General features: G+C 34.9%; 1 protein-coding gene and 1 pseudogene across 1 annotated transcript; both read left to right on the top strand.

Annotated features, from left to right (window-relative positions):
* Positions 1 to 242: 242 nt before the first annotated feature.
* LOC149178286 (DNA polymerase delta catalytic subunit-like) lies at positions 243 to 14,791 on the top strand (annotated as a pseudogene).
* Positions 14,792 to 17,063: 2,272 nt separating this feature from the next.
* Positions 17,064 to 18,855, top strand: LOC149178285 (uncharacterized). Its single transcript, XM_089423595.1, has 3 exons — positions 17,064 to 17,268; positions 17,429 to 17,712; positions 17,923 to 18,855. Exons 1-3 carry the CDS (start codon positions 17,070 to 17,072, stop codon positions 18,853 to 18,855), a joined length of 1,416 nt encoding a protein of 471 aa, XP_089279721.1. The 5' UTR covers positions 17,064 to 17,069.
* The last annotated feature ends 4,585 nt before the right edge of the window (positions 18,856 to 23,440 follow it).

The following is a 23,440-nucleotide window of genomic DNA, read 5'->3' as shown; positions in this document are numbered from 1 at the left end:
ATGGTGCAGATGCCTCTTCCAAATGCAACGGTTGTGGTGTTAGATCCTAGTACATTGTGTGCCTTGAGGTGATCTCCCAGGGTTGTCAAGCCAGGAGTGTTAGTCTGTCGAGTCCTCAAATGGTTCACTTCTGTCTTTCTCTGGTTCTCTACCCGCTGCTTTACCTCGCCACAGTTTTCCTTTGATCAAGTTGCCCACTTCTGGTTGCCTTCGAAATTGGTTCTTTTCAATGGTATAACACGATGTGCACTGAGACACAGTCTCTGTTTTTAGGAAGGGTTTCCAGCTTGGATAATCTCTTCAGGTAAGCACATATTCGTTTTAGGTGTTAAAATTAAATAGTTTCTGAGTTTTATAGCTTTTCTCTTGTTTTGTCATCACATACTCATCTTGTTTTCTACTTGAATGTGCAGCCCTGGTTGGCTGTGGTGTGGGTCTTCGGAGTCGTGCCGAATTGCAGTGGGGTCTACCAGTTTCTTGGCACCCACTACCAAGTATGTGTTTGTTTGTCGAACTAGGCTAGCGATATTAGTTAACATCCTTCATCTGTGAACTAGATGGAATACTATCCCTGTAATGTATTTTTAAAAGGTTTCTCTAGCCTAAGGCCGAGGTTTTTGTTATAATAACTCAGAGGGATTGGGCCGAACTTAGAGGAATAATTGCTCATTTTCAGACTTTTGGTTTTGGTTATGAAATTACAGTCTTGTTGCCAAGAATGCGCTTGTGTTAAGTTATTGATCTATTAAAGCCACGAGACTAGGGTTTCTATGATGGGCATTAAGGGCACGAGGCCCAACAGCCGCAGAGTACATACTCATTTATTCGTGGGTGGCGAGAGATAGATATTAAGACCCTCATTCTTATGAAAAGTGGGAGACATACGTGGGAAATAGTAGGAAACAGTGGGCTAGGTCATCTTAAAATGGAAACAAGACCGCTGAAACCACGGAAACTTTTTTCGTGTAGAGGCCGAAAATCTTTTTGGAGCTAAATTGTTTTAGTTTTTATATGCTGGGGCTTTCACTGTTATTTTGCAAAGGAACTCGAAGTTGAGCTAGAAGTTTCAAGGAAGACAACAAAGGGTTTATCTTCCACAGGTATTTTCCATTCAATTTTATGTATTTCCCTTGCAAAGATGTTGGCCTTAAGAAGTATTCTTTGCCATGAATTTAAAGAGTTTTTAGCTGCACTATCTCTAACTTCAAATAAAAAGCAGGATTTGTGATAATCTTATTTCTTCATATTGAAGAAATGTTTTGCAAAAGTTGTCTTTCCTACGCCACATAACCCCACTATCGCCAATATCTGAGATTCCCCCCTTTGTTGTTGTTGCAACAGGACTGTCTCTTCAAAATCATGAAGCTTAAAATTCAAGCCTGTTGGATAGTCGTCCACGGGCAACTCTGGCTTTTTCACTATTTCCGACAGACATTTAACCCTTTCATCCTGAATTTGAGCGTAAATTTAGGGCAATAATGTTTATTAGGGAATAATGTTGTTTCTCTTTGTAAATTTATTAAATAACCTGGTGTTATATGGAATCTCGTTACATATAACATAGTTTTTAGCACTCATTGTTAGGTTGGACATGGAAGCTTGGTTCGATATGCTGAAAACCATCTACGAGGTTGAGATGACACTGAGTACATTGAATTTTAATCATTTAATGATGGCCCGTTTTACGCTCAATAGGTATAAAGAGATCATGAGGATTTTCAGGTAAATGTTAGAGAAATTCCACGACTTTGATCCACCTAATAAGTATGAGGAGGTCATGAAAAGTTTCAAGGAAATGTTAGAAAAATGTCACAAGGCTGGTCCTCCTAGATATGCTACTACAGACCTCCAAAGCAGCACCCCCCAGAATCCCGCGTGTCTTCTCGAAAGGTTTCGATGGAGTTGGTTGTTTTTGGATGTGTTTTGTTCATCTTACCTTATTGTTGAGTCAACAAGTTCTTTCTCGTGTTTCCAGCAGTACTCGATTTATTTCCATGGAAGAAACTTATAATTTGCTACAGTTGAATCGTGGATTACGAGACAAATTTGTGATAATCCAATTTACTATCTCAATCTAAATTTTCAGTGGCTTTTCTACATTATTATTGGCCCCTCGAAGGGTATTGAGGTTTCGTTTTGTTTATCAATGGGAACCTTGTATTCTGGGGACCTTTATACTTACATAACTACTCATTCTCAATCTGTTGTGGGTTTTTCTGTAGTTTGCTCATAAACCCATTTTAAAAATTTAGGTTGCACAAATTTTGTGGCCTCTCGGTCTTCCATGAGTTCAACACAAAATGGGCAGAATTGAAGTTGGTAGTACATGGAAGGTCTATTCCCATCTTTATTGTCATCTCTCAGGATGGTTATGTATAGATGGAAAAAATGGTTTATGATGTTTTCTGGACAATGGAAAGGAGGAGAGCTTCAAAGATGCAACAATATGCACGCAGTGGTTTCTGAGAAAAGAATTGTTTTAAATGATGCCATATTTCCCTCTTTCAAATCTCTTCCCACACTTCTCATGCAAGATATGCTTGTAAGTTCCTTTATATGTTCAAACTAAACAACATAGCATTTTATATTTAAGTATTATAACCATGATTTGGGTTTTCAATTTTATGTCATCAATCCCTCTCTAGGCACTTGGGTTTCTTTGAAGTACATTTCTATAAATTAACATATACATTAGCCAAATCTATTTAAATTTAGGTTGGATATTTAGAGTTACAATAATGCATACATCGACCATTTGTGTGAACTCAAGATAGTTATTCATCCTCGAGTTTCCTATGTCTAGGTGCATTCTAGATCTTGATTTACATGAGATTGTGTTAGTTTCCTTATTTAATGTGCCATGAAAGAGATGATGGCTCATCTCATTTCCATGAATGTTGTAGAAGGAACCTAGGCTCTTTTGGTGCAAACATCATACTGGTTAGATGTATCTGAGTTTACAAATTTTCTAACATGGATCTGAAATTTCACTTGGGAATTGGAAAAATGTAAATTTATTTCAACCTGAAGATAGTGTTAATCCCCAAATACAAGGAAGGAATTGGACTGTCTTTTTTATTCTTAGGACTATTGGATTTTGTCTCTTGAAATTGATTTCTGAAACTAGTTCTGATCTCAAAACTTTTTATTAAATTCCTTGGAATATTATGGAGGATATTTATAAAAACATTTGAGTACAATCGGAGCTAAATTTATTAGTGACATTCATACTGGAAGATTACCAACACTAATTCTACTACAAGTTTCCCTATCTCATTTTTCTAACATATGGGTTCACAATATTCTCCATACTATTACCCATGTTATCATCTAGTTTTTTCTTAAAACATTTGGCCTCAAAGTACCTATTTCTCTATCTATCACTGGGTAGTGAATTTAGGTCATCTATTCTAGATTTGGGGGAAATATATTTCAATAGTATGGAAATATTGATTGAGTTAGGTGCTTGTCTTTTCATTGTATCTATTTTCAATGTTTAGAACTTAGTCACATCAACATTATCATGTTGGTACTAGTTGTTTTGTATGCAATAGTCTTGATATATACTCTTTTCCATTCCTAGTAGAGTAGTGAAAAGGTTTCAACATGTTTACACCAAATATATTTTTCAATTTTAAAAGGTATGGGGCCACATGAAAAACAGGGTTAAAATCTCATCTTTTTTCAATGTTTTGCAAAAGTTGTCTTTCCTACACCACCTAACCCCACTATCCCCAATCTCTGAGATTTCCCCCTTTGCTGTTGCTGCAACAGGACTTTCTCTTCAAAATCTTGAAGCTTAAAATTCAAGCCTGTTGGATAGTCAGCCACGGGAAACTCTAGCTTTTTCACTATTTTCGACAGACATTTAACCACCTTATCTAGCAGCTCCATGCCCAGCTCCTTGCTAGTTATTCAGAAGAAAATAAATATAACAGTGAGAAACAAACGTCTATGTCTATTTATCAAACATAAAATACTATCATTGATAGTGAAGGTTGAGTTTTCACCCAGTATTGCACGCCTCCAGCTCGAAACCACTAATGTCTGCAACACAAAAAAGTGAATTTCTCCAATCTTCAATAGTCTTGGAGTCAAATCATGGCTTCTCTTCATTATTTTGAGTCACTTGATATCCACCATTCTAGGAGATGCACTGGGATGATCTTTTGCTTGGATATGTGATCATTTGTTTGGCACTAGACTCTAATTCGTTAGCATGAAATAGGTTCGAGAGGGGTGTTATGGAAATATGATTGATTCTCCTCTGAACATCTCAAATCTGCATAAATCTGCGCATAGGTATAATACCAAGCCATGATATTTGTAGCTTAGGTCTTTGAGAAGTATGAGGCATGAAATTGGCATTATTTGGTTTAATCCCACACCAACATTTACTTATGAATTGATGAAACCAGAGCTCATGGGCATTCACTGCATTTTCATTCATTTGAATTCACTTATTCCATGTGTGGTTAACTATATTGGAGGGTTAAACATAATTCTGAGTTTTTATACCCTCTCTGCCACCAGTGCTCTACATTATTTTATGTCTTTTCATTTTCCAAGCATATTTCAGGGTTCTTTATTGCATATTTGTGCTCTTCTAAGGCAATACACCATATCGCTTCATCTACCATAATAATTCTTTGGACTCTGATTAGTAGTTTCCATGCATGCTTAATATGATTCATATGCATTGCTTTTCAAATGTTGATTTCACAGTTTAATATAAACTGGTGATAATTTATTTAAATATTTTATATACAAAATGATGCTTGTTTGTTAGGAACACTGTTTATTTTTTGAGCACCATATATGGAACCTCGTTGGTTTCAATCCATAATTACAGAGAGTCAACCAACCAGACTTTCATTTAATTTTCTAAAATCTCTCACATTAATCCAACTTCCAAATGTGGTTATATAATGATCGAACAAACACTAACTGTGGCAACAAACTATCTTGAGGCATTATCTGCGCAGTGAATCATCCCTGAGACATTATCTGAGGCATTGGCCTATCTCTAAGGCATTATCTATAGTAGCACATTAAATCTGAGGCTTCACTGTGGCAGCAATATGTCTATGAAGCAATTCTGGGATAGAAAGATACCTCTGAGGCACTGTTGATGACAACAGATCATCCCTGAGGTATCAATTGTGGCAGCTAACCACCTATAAGGGATTGTTTGTGGCAACGAATCACCCCTAAGGTTTTTATGTGGCAGAAAATCATCTTGAGGTATGGTATGGGGTTTTGAGGCAAGCAAGGTCTGGTTTGGAGTTGATTTTGGCTGCAATGAGATAGTGAAGTAATGTTTATAGGCAGCAAGGAGATATTCTACAGAGATTACTTTGCATTATGTGAGAACAATTTAAGACAGTGCATTACCCTTTGTAATATAATCCAAATAACTCCTCAATGAAATTAGTATTACATGCATAGAAGTTTAAACCAACATATTTTAGAATAATTTTATGGTTTTACACATTGTCATATATTTCAACATTTATTTATGTAATGATCATAACAAGTGTCCACAAACTTTTCTTCGTAGATTTCTATTACATTATTCTATACAAAATGGCAGACCAGGTATTTATGTTGTTGATTTAGTTAGAGGTTGGATTTGTTTTTAGAAATAACTTTAAAATGATACTTCAAAAGTTTGTTTGTGACTAGTTAAATGCTTGTCAGAAAACTCTGATAAGCTTGCCTCAAAGTGTTGGACAGATCTTCAATGCTCACTCAACACATATTTGGTGTTACCGATTCTATTTTCTTATCGTTCTTTTGATCAAGGTTTTCTTATTTTTATGTTATTATGTTTTTTTTTAAGAATGTACCCATGGGTGTTATTGATGCTACTATGGGGGGTTCAATGATATTCACTACTTTCATGGAAATGTTAACAAATGCACGAGGGCAAGACGCTGCTATGATGATGCATGAGGTAAGCTTGAATATTGTCTTTTATATGTTCAATTATCTTATATTCCTTATTATATTATGATAATTTATGTTTGTGGAATGCAGGCAATTTCTAGTCATTCCAACCCCTATAACACCTTATAAAACATCTAAGGTAATGATAGTGATAGTTAACTTATTTCACTATATATATTTATTAATATTTGTGTTTTTACTAACCGTGCATTTTGTTGGCATGCAGGATTCATTTATTCCCCTCAATACAGCCAATGTTGGCATGCAGGGATCATTAATGCCCCCATATACATCTAATGTTATGCAAGATGTAAGATTCAACCATTTATTTATGTGAGTTTGATTGTGTTATTTGTTGAGAAATCTAGGGCATATATTTAATAAAGTTTTTGCACAACGACTCCATGATTTATGAGGTGTTACGAAGAGCTACATCATGCCTTCAAATGGATCACCCCATCTATTTTTTTCTTCTTGTACATACAATACTATTTTAACAAGTAACCCAAGCAATATGTTATTCCAAAACATGATGTCAAGTTACTTTTTTAGGGTTTTTATGTAATCAAGAGGCCTTTTTAGGGTTTCTTAAATTCAAACATTAGATCATACTCTTTTCCCTTTATGTCATTCTAGAGTTTATCCCATGCCCTAGAAATCAAATCATAGGGAACAAATACCTTAAGATTAAGGTTTCTAAATACTAGGGTATTTCTTAAAATATAAACCCATAAATTCAACCCTACTACATCTTATGATGGACCCTTTAAAAGAAAATTATTATACATACCTCATGGACACCTATTTTTACTGATTAGTATTTTGGTTGCCATGATTATTTGCAACTTTACACTACATTTCATTGATCATTTGCCACCTTCATGACCTTCTTTTAATGAGTCTTCCGAGATATTGTCATTCTATAATGGGACTTGCTTCTTCATGTGTTCATGAAACCCATGCCTCGGTCATAACAAAAATAATCTTCTTTTTCCTTTTTTTACATAAATTACATAGAATTGTGATTAGATATGTCATTATGAAGACTGAACCTAGTTACATATTTCAACATTATTCATCTGTTATTCCATCTTATTATTTATATTTGTGCCTTGCAGGATGTTTCTAGGGTGAATCCCACAAGTATACAATCTGTTGGTATAGAAGGTCATGTTATGCTATCTACACCAAGACCAGAACCCCATAACATGCCCTTTACACAATCTGTTGGTATAGATGGTCATGCTATGCCATCTACACCTAGACCAAAACCCCATAACATGCCCTTTACACAATCCGTTGGTATGGAGGGTCATGTTATGCCATCTACACCTAGACCAAAACCCCATAACATGCCCTTTACACAATCTGTTGGTATAGAGGGTCATGTTATGCCATTTACACCTAGACCAGAACCCCATAACCTTCCCTCTACATCAAATGTGGGTCTAGTCAGCATTCTCCCACCAGGACTAGAACAAGTTTCTTTGAGGAGTCTTATAGACTCACAAACAAGAATGTTAAGGCTCCTACCAGATATTCCTGCAAATGTTCAAATCAGACAAGAAATAATTGAACAAATTCAGTTATGGGAAATGTCATTGTTGGAGAGTGTAGCTCCTGCAAGGGATCAACAGGTAAAATTATTTTATTTCTTCTATAATTTCATTTGTTATGTTTAGGATCATTATTTTAGATATGAAAATAGTTTCATATTTTGGTTGGGTTCTTAATAGTTCCACAATTTCATTGTAAACGCAGGAAGTAAGTGACAAAGTGCCTAATGTATCTATAAGGGAACCTTCCTCAATCCCCAAGACTACAACAATATCATCGGTGACCACAAAAGGAATGCAAGAAGTTACAATCTTGCTCACTTCAGAAGGAAATGTCTTGAAGGATGAAACAAGGCTGAAATTTTATCACTTTATTTTTCGTCGTGCAGAAGAATTATTTGGAAATACCATCCAAATGGATTGGAGGAAACAAGCCAATGCCAAAAAAGAGGAACTATTTAAAGATGTAGTAATAGAATTTGGTAATCCTGGATTTGATAAGGAACTTATTTTACAGATTGCAAGTAAATACATGCACTCAAAGAGGTCTAATTTAAGGACAAAGTTGACAAAAAACTTGATGTATCCACGTCCATCTTAGATCACAGACCAAGTGACGTGGGATGAACTTATGAAAGATGCCAAGTTTAAGAGGAAAGTCTTTAGAAATCCAAACTATGCGCCATCTGCACAAGGAGGAGCTAAGAGACGCCTACGAGATACAAGAAAAGCAACCCAATCTAGGGTGTCAAAAATTGGATCTCACAAATTAGGCTTTGGTGGATATAATAGTATTCGTGGTGGTATGGTAAGTGATATTTCCATTTATTATATTTTCTATTTTAGGAAAAGTAACCATGGTCACGTTGAGTTAATTGTATCTTATTAGTTATTTTACCTTATAGATATGATTATCTTTGTTAATGTAGGTTCACCAGTTTCAAAAGGAAGCTTCAGAGGAAGATCTGAAATATGTTGTATTACATGGTTCGCAAGGTCTTCACCAACACATGATAAATTGAGGGGAAAAAATAATTACTGGTTATGGATCCAAGGTTAGTTGTTTGTAATATTATATGAATAATGCAATAAACCAATTGGAGGAATTAATGTTATTATAACAAGTTAAAGTGTGTTGTGTATAGGAATCAGGTGAAACATCTGGGAGTGAGCATGGGGAGGAGATACAACCACATGATGATTTGCTTGTTGCAAAAAATCATCCAATAGTCATTCCTGAACCTTGGTAGGAAACCATTGTTGAATTTCAGCGAATGGGAGATAGAAATAATGAGGAGGGTGTTCAATGTGATGAGAATTCCACACGCACAATTAATGTAGTGCCTCCCAAAAAGAGGACAAAAAGGATTGATATGTGTTAAATTTAAATAACTTGAACGTGCATCGCTCTAGCTTCTAAGGAGCGCACTAGGTTGTGAGGGTCCAAACATAAACTAATTATGTGTGCAACAAAACAAATTTTGAAGATACTTTGTTTTTTTGATGAGTACTTACATATTAAGGGCATCACTAAGACTGTTGCAGGTCCTAACTTGTATTATTTGTTTGATTATGATCAATTTGATATGCTTATATTTGTGTTGTATGTAGATGACCTGGTCCTAAAAGTTAGTTAAAAAAATTCTATCCCATGGTGCAAGAAGAAACTGGCAAGTGAAGTTGACATGAAGGATATACACCTCATGTGTTATTTCTTGGTCTTGGAGGTTTGGCTAAGTTGAGGTGAGGTGGTCCTCAAATAGGGGTGAGTAAGCAATTGAGATTATAAAGAAGTTTCGAATAATGGACAATAAACCATAGGCTACTTTTATGATACATATTTTGATGTTATCATTAGATTAAGATTCAAATTTGGTTGATTCGTCAGCGTACAAAAAGTATATAGCTTCCCTAACATATTTGGTAGAATTTAGCAGTCAAATTGCTGTGTGCATGAGATCCCTTGTCTCACAAACAAGGGCGGCTTAGACACCAATTTATTGTCCAGCTTGGCTTCTAATATATGGTTGAGCTAAGGTTGCTGCAAATATGCTCCATGGTCTCAGGTATGCGAGGTACTTAAAGGGCACACTGGCATAATGCTTTGAGCTGCTACATGCTTTAGTGGATTTTGACAGGGCCAGAGATGCAGGTGGCAGGAAGAGTGATTCATGGTTTTGTTTTAGCTTGGGTTCAAATATAATATCCTTGTTAGGATGGGATACCAATGTGTGCAAGTTGAAGAAGTCCCTTTCTAGGCTAAAGTAGCCTCTTGTGCTTGGTACTCATGGATTTATGAGTACTTACAAATTATGGGCATCACTAAGACCGTTGCAGGTCCTACATTTTATTATTTGTTTGATTATGATAAATTTGATATGCTTATATTTGTGTTGTATGTAGATTACCTGGTCCTAACAGCTAGTTTAAAAAACTCTGTCCCATGGTGCAATAAGAAACTGGCAATTGAAGTTGACATGTATTATTTCTTGGCCTTGGAGGTTTGGCTGAGTTGAGGTGACCTGGTCCTCGAACACGGATAAGTAAGCAATTGAGATTCTGAAGAAGTTCTGAATAATGGACAATAAACCCTAGGTTAATTTTATGATACATATTTTGAAGTTTTCAGTAGATTCAGATTCAGATTTGGTTGATTCGTTAATGTACAAAAAGTAGATAGGTTACCTAACATGTATGGTAGACTTTAGCAGTCAAATTGCTATGTGGATGAGATCCCAATACACTGTCTTAGTCATCGCAGCGGTAAAATGCACAATTGTACCGTTGTAACACTAACATAAGCACTAGAAGCTATGCTACTAGAAAGGATTAAAAGTAAAGCACGATGTTAAGACCTTAATGTCTTTGCATGTCAAACACTATGCTGATACTTATTTCATTATTTACTTTTTAACCAGCATATGCTGACCATTTTCGATGATGCTAAATTGAATGCTCTTTTTCCCGTTTCCTAGGGAATATTACCAGAGATCCTAGAAGAGTTACTGGTTGCCAGGAAAAGAGCCAAGGCAGACCTAAAGGTGGTGAAGTAAGTGCTTCCTATGTTCATGTTACATGCTTGTATTTTTTCCACTTAGCATCTCAGTTTTTAACTTCCTGTAATCTTGTTTAGGAGGCTAAAGATCCTTTTGAAAAGGCTGTCTTGGATGGCCGACAATTGGCTTTGAAGGTAATTACAGCTTTGTCAAGTCTGTATTAATTATGGCTTGGACATGGAATAAAAGTAAAACTAGGTATGCTGGTGAAACGCATAAAATAGTTTTGACTGTGTGCACTTGCAGATAAGTGCGAATTCAGTTTATGGGTTTACTGGTGCCACTGTTGGGCAATTTCCCTGTTTGGAGATTTCGTCGAGTGTGACGAGCTATGCTATTTTCACAGTTCTTCCATGAAAAAAAAACATTAAATCCATGGACACCTTAATTCTCCCCTTGTTTTTCCTAGTTGTAATGTTATTGGTGCTTCTTTTACTTACAAGATAGAGATGCTTGCAGTCCTGTCTTATTCTATATATGCATGTACCATCCATTCACATTGATTATTTTTGGGCATCAATTATATCCATGTAATTCTTTTCTTCCTCCTGGCATAATGTTTTGGGTATGAACTGTAATTGACAATCTTGTACAAATAAGATCGAGTTCTTGAATTGCATTAATTAGTCATGTGTACTTGTACAACTATGATGATATGCTTAGGCCCTATTATTATATTTTGATTACAAGTCTAGTTTTATCTTTTGACACATTCTCTGTTCCATCAGACAATATCGATTTTACGTATTCTTTTAAAATTTCATATCATTAATCATCTCATTTTTTTCCACCTGTCAGGTCGTCAAATGATAGAGCATACAAAGAGGCTAGTTGAAGAAAGGTTCACAATAGTTGGTGGTTACCAGTACAATGCTGAGGTAGGCTATTATTTAGCAGCTAAAGGCATTTGTAACCTTTGAACTGGATCAGTAATGACAGGAAGTACACTTGTTGTATTGGTGATAGTCCAAGTTTTTGAAATCATAATGGGTGATCTGATCCTAACCAAGATTTATACTGTAAATATTGATATTATATTTTTATATTTGAATCTAGGTTGTATATGGAGATATAGATTCAGTTATGATACAGTTTGCTGTACCAAATATAGAATAGGCCATGACACTAGGGAGGGAAGCCTCAGATTATATTAGTGGTACATTTACAAAGGTACAGTGTCAAGAATTTTAAATATCCGTGAAGCCTCTAGAGTTGTTAATGATATTTTTGTAGGGATGAATGTTTTAATATCACCTTTCTTTTTAAAACTAATCTTATTTTGACATTCCACTTCGATGAGATCTGTGTAAATATGCACAGGAAAAGATGATCAGTTATGCTTTTCTGTGGCTTATCTGCATCTGTTTGGTGCATCTTTGGCATCTAATCAGTGTGTTATTTAACATATGCTTTTATGCAGCCTATTAAACTAGAATTTGAAAAAATATACTACCCATTCTTGTTGATCAACAAGAAAAGATATGCTGGGTTGTTGTGGACAAAGCCAGATGCTTATGACAAAATGGATACTAAAGGTGACAAACCTGATCGTTTTGTTTCAAATACAGGCCTTAGTGTTTGTGAAGGCTCAAAATGCTCTTAGAAAAATAATTTATTTGATACCTTCTTAGTTATTAAATATCCCTGATCTTTTAAATATTCCATATCAACAGGCATTGAAACAGTGCGAAGGGACAATTGCCTGCTGGTGAAGAACTTGGTTACAGAGTGCCTTCACAAAATACTCATTGATCATGACATACCTGGTGAAGTGCAGTATGTCAAGAACACTATTTCTGACTTGTTAATGAACATAATGGATTTGTCACTTTTGGTGATAACTAAGGTGAGAACAATGAATCCTTCTGCATGTTTATGACCAAATTTGTTTGAACATTTGTTACTTTTGAAATGGATAAAATATGATAGGGGGAAGAGGAGATTTACATTGCGAGCAAGTCAGTTATTACATATTCTCGGTTTCAAGTGTTAGAAGTATATACTATATACCTAGTTGGGGTAGGCCATGGAAGTTTCGTTTTTAAGTCTGCCATGTTTCTTCTCCCTACATTCTGTATTTGGAAGGGATTCAGTCAATATTTACTCCTAGAAATGGGAGGAATAAGTGTCAAGGGAGGATCTTATACAATTGAAGAGAATCAAAACATGACAATATATAATATATCTGCATTTTTAATCTCATGCTGAGAAAAATTGATTATTATTTAGCTGCGGCAGAAACAGATGTTTGCAGGTCATATCCTTTATCAAGGCTATCAACATATTCTTAAGGGCATTTTTGTTTGCCTGTGCTAACAATCTCTTTGTTGAGTCAGGGTCTGACAAAGACTGGAGATGACTATGCAATCAAGGCAGCACACGTGGAACTAGCTGAGCGCATGCGGAAGGTAAATACTGGAAATAACTTCTCAGAACAAGTATAATGAATGGTGCAATGCCTTCTGGTTCCATTTCAATCCTATATCTCTATTTTTATTACTGCAATGCATCTAAAGACTCTTGTAATATTTTGATTTTTATTGACAATGAGTCCATTGCTGGATTTTTTAAATTGATGTCGTGTTTTAAAGCCAAGTTGCCCATGGTTTACAGAGGGATACTGCAACTGCTCCAACTATGGGTGATCGTGTTCCATATGTCATCATAAAGGCTGCAAAAGGTGCCAAGGTAATAATTAACCCCTTCTGTGCTCAACATAAGTCTCGATATTGCACTAAAAAATGGTTATTTTAATTATTTTGTTGTGTTTTAAAGCCAAGTTGCCCCTAGTTTACAGAGGGATGCTACAACTGCTCCAACTATAGGTGATTGTGTTCCATATGTCATCATAAAGGCTGCAAAAGATGCCAAGGTAATAATTAACCCCTTCTGTGCTCAACATAAGTCTCGATATTGCACTAAAAAATGATTATTTTAACGATTTTGTTATGTTTTATTTGGAGGCATAATTTGCAGAGGGATTATGGATAAAATGACTAATGTGTTTACTTGGGCTCAGGCATATGAGAAATCTGAGGATCCAATTTATGTACCGGAGAATAACATCCCTATTGATCCACAATAATATCTGGAGAATCAACTGAGCAAGGTGAAAGACCAAAGCATCATCACTTGCTGTTTATGCTCTTTTTGAAAATTTCACCTGTGTTTCAAATATATCTTGATAGATAGTAATTCTTTCCAGCTAAGTGTTTTTGATTAGTGCCTGTTTTTGCTCTGTAGCCGTTGTTGAGAATATTTGAGCCCATTTTGAAGAATGCAAGCAAGGAGCTTCTTCATGGTAGTCACACACGAGCAGTTTCCATATCAACTCCTTCAAATAGTGGAATTATGAAATTTGTCAAGAAACAACTCAGTTGTATTGGTTGTAAAACACCTATCAGGTATTTAGTTAATACAAGTAGAGGGTGTCCTGCATGTGGTTTCCTTGCTTATAGTAGTGCACAATTGAGAGTAACTATTATTTCAGTTTGGCGCTTTAGAAAGCTACTAGGGTTCATCTTTTTGATGTGGAAAAATCTATGAGGTTGCATGATTCCATGCCTGCTCTCCTTGTAAGAAACTTTCTAGCTTTCTTATAATAAGAATGTCTCGTTAGGTTGCTTCATACTGAAATTCATGATGTTACCTGATTTCATGTTGCCATTGCAACAAAGAAGATTAGACACTTTGTTCACATTGCAAAGGAAGAGAAGCAGAATTGTATCAGAAAACAGTTGCAAATGGTAAGCTGGTATTCTAATACCATTACTCTTTATTTGGAGAATTTAAAGTAGGCCTTGTGTCTATTGTTCTCATCTAGATTTTCTATCATATGACACTAATATTTGATCAATGTCAGTGAGGAAATTAGAAATGCTCTTTGGTAAACTATGGACACAATGTCAGCGGTGCCAAGGCTCTCTGCACCAAGATGTTCTTTGCACAAGGTTTTTCAATGCTATATTTCAAGTATTACATAGTATTACATTTTCATAACATGATTTAAATTTACATTATGGATGTATTTTGTAACATTTGTGTGATCATGTATTTGTTTTTAATTAATAGGATGTTTTTTTTTTTTTTTTTACAATTACTATATCTTTTACACTTACATTGATGTCCTATCCTTATTGCAGTCATGACTGCCCAATAATTTATCGTAGGAAGAAAGCTCAGAAAGACCTAACTGAAGCAGAGGTCCAACTAGAGTGCTGGCAATTTTGAGGATGCTGCCTGTGTAGCTTGTAATTTTTTGTATTATTGAATATTTTGCGCTGGCAGTTTTGAGGATGTTGCCTGTGTAGCTTGTAATTTTTTGTATTATCGAATATTTTTGTTTTCTTGAATTTTCTCTGGTGTATGTTTCTCTGATTTAATGGACCAGGGAATTTATTTGGTCCCTGAATCAGGATGAAATTTTTTGTATTATCGAATATTTTGCATTGGTAGTTTTGAGGATGCTGCCTGTGTAGCTTGTAATTTTTTGTATTATCAAATATTTTTGTTTTCCTAAATTTTCTCTGGTGTATGTTTCTCTGGTTTAAAGGACCAGGACATTTATTTGGTCCCTGAATCAGGATGAGCATGGTTTATTTATTCTCAAGTAATTGTCAAGTCCTTGTTATTTAATGTTAACCAATTCGATATATCTTTTTTCCTTGCAAATGAGATGGAGAAAAAGTCAAAATGGATACATACTTCCCAAGGCACACCCTATAAATGCAACGTGCACGCATATCCCAAATTTTAGGAGAGCGCACACTATAAAACATAGATCTGCAGGCTTACATATGTATATCCAGACATGCATATAGTTGAATAGATGGATGGATAGGTAGATAGAGATGGATACATAGATAGATTCGCAGGAGCAAATCCGAGACAATAGTTTGAGCAAATTTATTTTTTTTTAAATAATTTTTTTATTGTCTCTAGGGAGACAATTGTTTGAATTATGGACATTTATTTTTTTAAAATAATTTTTTATATTGTCTCGAGACAATAGCTTGAATTATGGACATTTATTTATTTTTAAATAATTTTTTATATTGTCTCAAGAGAGACAATAGTTTGAATTATGGACATTTTTTTTTAATATTTTTTTTTATTGTCTCTAGAGAGACAATAGTTTGAATTATGGACATTGATTTATTTTTAAATAATTTTTTATATTGTCTCTAGAGAGACAATAGTTTGAATTATGGAATTGTCTCTAAAAAGACAAAAATGTAATTGTCTCTAAAGAGACACAAATGAAATTGTCTCGAAAGACAAATCAAATTGTCTTTATAGAGACAATAATAATATGTGTTCTATATTGTGTTTATAGAGACAAATTTTTGAGACATTATATTTTGAGACACCCGCTTAGAGACAATATTTAAGACAATATTTGAGTTTCTTTTTGTGTCAAGTTTAGACAATTGACTCAAATATTGTCTTAAAACCCCCCTACAGGTAGTAGTGACACCTACATGCGGACACTTAGTTAAAGCATGGGACTACATGCAAGATTCCTTCTGCATTATTTACTCCCTTATTTGCTCCTTCTTTACTCCGCAATTAGCCATTTCTTTTGCATGATTTACTCCCTGATTTGCTCCTTTTTCCACTCTGCAACTGACTATTTCTCTCCTGAACTTGTTGGAGGTGTTGAGTTTTCTCATTGATCACCACTATGGTGCATTACCTTGGGATCTTCACCCAGTAATGCTATATCATGAGCATTGTAACCTATTTTCTAATGAATCATTCTTTTGTTATTTCGATTTTCCTTTAATGAATCATTCTTTTGTTATTTCGATTTTCCTTTAGTGTTTTTGCTATGCAAAATTGTGTGTTCAACCTTTACTAATTAGATTATCTGTACAAGTTTTCTAACACATTTACAAAGACAAAGATAGATAACCAATTAAATGACGATTTGTGTTTTGGCTCGTCTTTTCACTTCGCGCAGCGCGATGATTGATTAATCGCTTGCCGCGTTTTCCAGATGTCATGCGTCGCTGTTTCATTACCCAACATTGCTTAGGGTTAATAATTTTCGCATTAGAGAGCGGCCCAAGGACGGGTTGACCTTAAAATCATACAAACATGGACCACAGATTAGAGGTCAGCATCAAAGGAGGTGGGTTGATATTTGGGATTATAGTCACTGAAATCCTTATTTCTCTCGAGGCTAGATCACCTTAAATATCTTCCCATACATGGTTGGAGGCTTATGATTCATGTGATTTAAGGGTAGCAACGGTAATACCAATTTGGTAATGCGTCTGAGTACTGGATTCAATCTCCGTTCAGTTACCTAGTGCAGTAGTACATTACAGAGAGATCAGTAGTACATTACAGAGAGATTTCTATGAATCTATAATAAGAAAAATCAAAGCTCTAGAATGAGAGTAACAGCGGCCATCAACAAGAAGCAGAGCTTTACACTTCGGTACTGCCCCTCTGGGGATAGAACCAGATAGATTATTATATTCTACGAAATATTGAGTTCGCCATGGAGTCGACCTTGAACCAGATGAGTAATGCATACGAGTATAACGAACACAGCCAGCTGCCGCCGGGGTTTAGGTTTCATCCGACTGATGAGGAACTGGTTACTTACTATCTCACCAACAAGATTTTGGACAGCACCTTCTCCAGTTGTGCAGTTGCAGAGGCCGACTTGAACAAGTGCGAACCTTGGGATCTTCCAGGTACATATAAATCATGCATCACCATCATATGCTATTTTATCATGAACTAGTACATAATTTCAATGGCATACTTTGCTTTAATTTTCAATTCTTATAGGCGAAGGAGAACTTATATCTTGTAAGTATTATGCTGTAACTAGTAATGATAACATGTGTGCAGCAAAAGCTAAAATTGGTGAGAAGGAATGGTACTTCTTCAGCAATAGAGATCGCAAGTATCCAAGAAGCCTTCGCACCAACAGAGCCACAGAGACTGGATACTGGAAAACGACCGGGAAAGATCGAGAGGTTTTCACTTCAGGATCATCTGCACTCATTGGAATGAAGAAAACACTGGTATTTTACAAGGGCAGAGCTCCCAAAGGGAAGAAAACAAACTGGGCAATGCACGAGTATCGTCTCCAAGGCAAATTTTCCAGCCAACCCGTCCACAAGAACTGCAAGGTACGTTGATAAAGTTCAGGAACAGTAAATACATTCATCTAGGTCTGGCTTTAACAAATAAAGTGATATAGATAAATAATACCACGTTTAGGTTTAATCTTTTTCTAATTTTATTGGCATTACAAAGTACAGGATCTGTAAAATACCTCTCCTGGTGCAACAAAAGAGAGAACTGAACACCTGATATGTATATGATTGGACTTGGTGCAGGATAAATGGGTGGTGTGCAGAATTTTTAAGAAGAGTGCTGTCAGGAAGAGGAGTTCCATAGGGATGACGAGAAGTCAGGCATATAGTGACCTACTGTGCTCTCCATGCTTTCCTTCACGCCTGCAGTCCCCTTGCAACATGAGTGCAGAGAATGACAAAGAAACAAGATCTTCTGAAAGGCAATTCAGCACTTCTGGAAATGTTCATGATGTGTCCTGCCGCTCCATATCGATTGAACCTAACACTAATTTAACAGTACACCATCTTCATCAGATTCGATGTGGCAGCAGCTCAGATTGTCCTGATTGTTCTGATCAACTATCTGAAATGGCAGGTTTCATGGAGGAGTCTTCATATGTACACAATCTCATGCTAAATGGTCCGAGGATTTATATGAATAAGATGTCCAGAGCTGCACAATTCTCAGAGCCCAGCATCAGTTGTGATCGGATTAGTGCAATACTAGACCAGCAGCCAGGGATTCAAGAGCTTCCAGGCTTACATCCCCCTAGACTATACAATCAACACATGCCTCTACCAAGTCACTCTTCAAATCTGGGATTTTACACACATCCATATATTCCTTCTTTCCACCCTTCAAACGTGGTTTCGAAGGTCCTGGTTGACCAGTCTGCAGGAATCCCAGTGGAGCCATTTTCTAGTTCTTGTGCACATCACAAAACATTAAGCAATAACAGTGCTATGGGTGCTCATAATTATGTTAACAGCACTACCGATGGCCTCTGTCAAAGCATATTGGGTCAGCCTATTCAAAAGGCCGATGGGGCTACGTGTTTGAGTTCATATATTAATCATGAAATGACTTATGTTGTCTGCAATGATCTGGATACACCACTTGATCTAGGTGATTCTTCCGCAGCTCCTCCATTGGACTTACATTCTCTCTGGAATAGCGGAGAGCTTTTATTTTAATGGAACTTCAGAAAAGCATCTTCTATATCTATGCATGATGAACTGTTTGCTGCATAATGACAGATGAAGAGAGCAGAACTCCAGGGGATTGATTAAAAGGAGGATATGGATTGAGGAGATGATACTTCTAGCGAACAAGAGAACCATCTGAATTTGGAAGTACCTATTTCTTCTGATAAGGTTTGAACCTTTGAGGTGATGGTTGTTGGAATTGAACAAAAGATTAACCCTAAATGAGAACACAACTATTTTAGGGTGTGAAAATTTCTGATTCTTAAGGGAGAGGGAGAAGTGCTTTGCACTTCAGACGATGTTTATGAATTTTGAATTCCTCAGGATAGCCTTACGTGAAGTCGAGTACAGTACTCACATTTTATATGAATGATGTCATTCTTCGGAGAGGCTTTATAACACTCTTATGTGTGTTTTGGAAACTTCTTCGATGTAGTTTGGAAAGATTAGAGTGAGGGTCAATCTCAATCTCAATCCATCGGTGATGATTCTGGTTTCTCTGATTTAAAAAATAAATGATTATTTTTATTGTTCCTTTTATTGCTTGGATTTTCTGAAGTGTGATTATATGTGAGAGGAAACATAAATTTTGTTAATATTCTGTAGAGTGTTCATTAGGTTAAATAATATTTATGATGAAGAATCGATTTTAATGATGACTTTGTAAACCAAAATTATAATTTATCTACCACATAAAAGTGTTTTGATTTTGGTGGTGCAGAGATCATTTGGTGCTGCTGATTTATTTGTTAAGTGTTTGGTAATATGCATTTTTAGTAAATTATTTATTAATTTAAATTAATTTTAAACTTCAATTATATATATAGAGAGTGTGTGCTGCTGTATGGATACCTGTTATATGTTAATATTATATTTAATAATTTTTTTATTTATTTTTAATTATTTATTATTAAAATATTTTACTATTAAGTTTTTTATTTATTTATTTTAATAGCTTTATACATAAAATTGATATCAAAATATTTTGTTTAAACTAAATATGGATAGTTTATTTTTTTCAAGAAAAAAAATGTTTGTATTATATAATTCTACATCTAGTTCGCAACAAAGAAATTAGATATTATAGAAGTAATTCATCAAAATTTTCACCTTGATTTTATCATTAATCTTTAATTTACACCTCTAGTTAGCTTAATTGTCTATTTCTCAAGTATCTTAGAACATGGAAATATGCTTTGGATTGGGTTATCTTCAATAATTTTCTTGAGTCCTTTCTTGATGTTGTCCACAGATTTCACCTTTGGGGGAGCCTTTGATTAGATGATCCAATAATAGGGGAATTTTCAAATAATTGTAAGTGTGTGCACCACAAGTGTTTCCATAACGTTAAGAGTGTCCACCTAATGCTCTTTGCCTAACAAAAGGAGTGTCCACCTAATACTCTTTGGCTAACAAAAGTTCTTGGTAGAAACCATATATCTAGATTTCATTATTTGTAACGCAACCAAGAACCCAACAACGCTTTGTCTTCCTCGATCCCATAAAGTACCCCTCCCGCTAGCCCTTAATTTCATCTTAAACACTCAATGAATTATACATTTACTGCTCATATTAAGATGTAAGATTTTTCCCTCTCACACACACATAAAATAAAAATAATTTATTAAGGTGAATATACATTGAAATATCTTTTTTTTTTTAAATACCATATACAAATTACAGATTGGTTAGGAAAAAATAAGAAATTTTCCTCATATTTCTTTATAAAATGTCTCCAAATTTTATGTATTTAAATTTTAATTATTGGAAATTAAAAATAACCATACAAGAAATAAATATATATGTGTGAGAGAGAGAAATTATTTATATTGAATTTCTCTTTTTAAGAAATCTTTCAATATGGTTGGTGAATAGTTTTAAATAAGTTTTTAGATAATTTTATAAGAGATAAGCACAAGTAAATGACAATTTCTTAACAAGATAGTTACAATGTAAATACTAAATAATAATAATATGTTGGCTTGGAAGAATGATTTAACGTACTGGTCTATTTAATTGGTTAATAGTCTTATTATTTTTCTTATTCTTTGGTAAGGGCTAAGTAGAAACACAAATTTCTATCTCATATTAAGCTTTCTATATTGACTTGGAGGGATGGTTTCATATGCTAGCAAAATTAACTTGAAAAGGTCACCACACCTCACTCATGAGTAAAGAAAAAATATTCCAAGTACTACAAAAGAAGTAACCCTTCGGAGAAGTGAATGAACCAAAACATATTCTAGACTCTCCATAATAGGAGGAACACATTAGTCCACAAGGTTTCAATTATTGAGGAAAATAAAGACATCAACAATCACACAATTAGATAGATACAATAGACATCATCAACCATGTTATATAGTGGACACTTAACGAGGATGAGGAGACCATGTTCAAGAAGCTTATGGAAAGGATTATGATGAATATTGTGGTAAGACGTTTAGTTAAATATTTGATGATATAGCCATAGATTTCCCATGGTGAAGTAGCTAAGTGGAGGCACAAATGATGATGAAGAGGAATGACAAAAGGTAATTTCTTAGCTAGAAAATAGTTTTTCTTTAACCTTAGTTGATTGAAAAATTACAAATCCTTAGAAGAAAAAATTGAAAGTTCAAAAATAACTCATTAGCAAAAGTGAAAGAAACTACTAAGAAAAATAAGGAAATTATGATGTCAAGATATTTATGTGAATAAACTATTGAGTGTGCTAATGAAATGCTATCTTATATCACACCTATTAGGGTTTATACTTTATACTTATAATAACAATGGCCTAAGCTTTTGATTAAACATTATGTATCATAAATGAAGAAATATCTCCAAAACCATTGGAAATTCTATAAATTGTATTCTGACATCACCCAAAAAGGAGAATCTACTTTATGAACTTTATGTACAAAAATATGTGCTACAAAAAAAGCTAAAATTGTCATTATACTTATATGATAGGGATGTGCAACATAGAGCATTTATTTGCTCATTGTAGAATGAAACCACGAGGTTCATGCATAGAAAATGGTATAAGGATGAGGAGATGAAATGGAATTGAATAAAAGAGAAGAAGGGGATAGAAAAAATAGGGTTTGGGAAAATTATACTTAGTTTGATATTAGATCTAACTATTAACAGAATGCTTGAGAGAAAACAATGATGTATTAGAATGTAGCATATGCATCCACACCTCTAGAAATGAAGTAATAATGGGTGGAAGGACGAAGTAGACACTGATAACAAAGGACATAGAGCAAGAAGAATCACACTGACAACTAATGTTGAAAATAAATCTCCACGCATTAGGATTATGTATTGATGGAATTATGAGGATTTTCTCCACTTGACTAGATTGAATTAGGTTTATCCTCTTGCTATACCCCATTCCATACTTAATATAGTTGCAAAAACGTGAAAATTATATTGAGAAGGATATATGGAGATAATTTATTAAGTCACCACCCAAAGGATACTAAAACTTACTCTATGTCCTATGATCTTAGAGTTGAATGTTTCATTGAACCAAAAACTATGGAGGAAGACATGTCTTCGCTGGAGTAGATGGTACTATATTCACCAAGAATAGCCAATGGTTGCTCTTAGACCTAGCGAAAATATTCGTAGAATTACAGACATCATGAGCGACAAAAAAATAAAGATTGTCATTAAAAATAGTAATAAAGAGTGTCATTAAAAATAGTAGTAGATATAGAGCCATAAGCAACAACAAAGGAGAAAATAAAATAAGGGGTTAAAAGAGAGAAAGAGTCTAATGGGCTATTCGCTAAGCAATAGCCAATAGTTAACGTTGACTTCCATTTTTTTCCCTTTTGCATGGGGACACACAAAACAATATATTGTGGGTATGGTGGGCTCGTGGATTGGTGTTGGGACCTCACCATAACCCCCTAAGTAGATAGATATGTTTCTATGTATGGAGTCCATCTATAATAAATAAGGCTCATGTATTTGTGTGAAATAAATAATTATAATAAGGCTTACTAGAGGGTTCTACCTATTAGGAGGCATGCTAAAACAACTTCAGTGTTGTGAGAATTCATAAACATCTAAATGATATTGATATTAGAGTCCAATACAAACTCTCAGGCCATTTCACAAGGCTTCCCCTTCCTTCTAAACCATTATCCTTGGAAATGAGCAAATCTAGAAGGCTTACAAAGTCATTGTCTTTTGCTAGGCATCTAAAGTGATCATTTCTCTTTTCAAGAGTGCAATGAGAGATGCACTTCTCACTAATAGTGTTGGAGGAGTGACAGAGCTCTGAAAATGGGTTTCCAAGGTCAATACTAAGTGTGAGCTTGGTTAGTTAACTAAGCTCAAGGGTGAAAAACAACGTTGTAACTCCTTCAAATCAAAAGGGGAGAGAGATTCATCACCTTATGAAGATAGCCTTGTTATTGTCAATGAAGGAGGAGATAAAGCTAATGAGCTAAGAATGATCTTCATACTCTCAATGTATACATGTATTATTGATACTTCATCTTTAGTATAGATCCTATTTTTTCTGGTTCAAATGTGGTGTGTTCATTTCATCTGTGTTTAGATTCTCATTATC

Source organism: Pinus tabuliformis, chromosome 4_1 (assembly GCF_031772625.1).
Source record: "Pinus tabuliformis cultivar Carrire ecotype Pingquan chromosome 4_1, CPIR1, whole genome shotgun sequence".
NCBI classification, from domain to species: Eukaryota; Viridiplantae; Streptophyta; class Pinopsida; order Pinales; family Pinaceae; genus Pinus; species Pinus tabuliformis.
The sequence above is the reverse complement of the archived record's forward strand: the minus strand, read 5'-3'. Positions and strand labels throughout refer to the sequence as shown.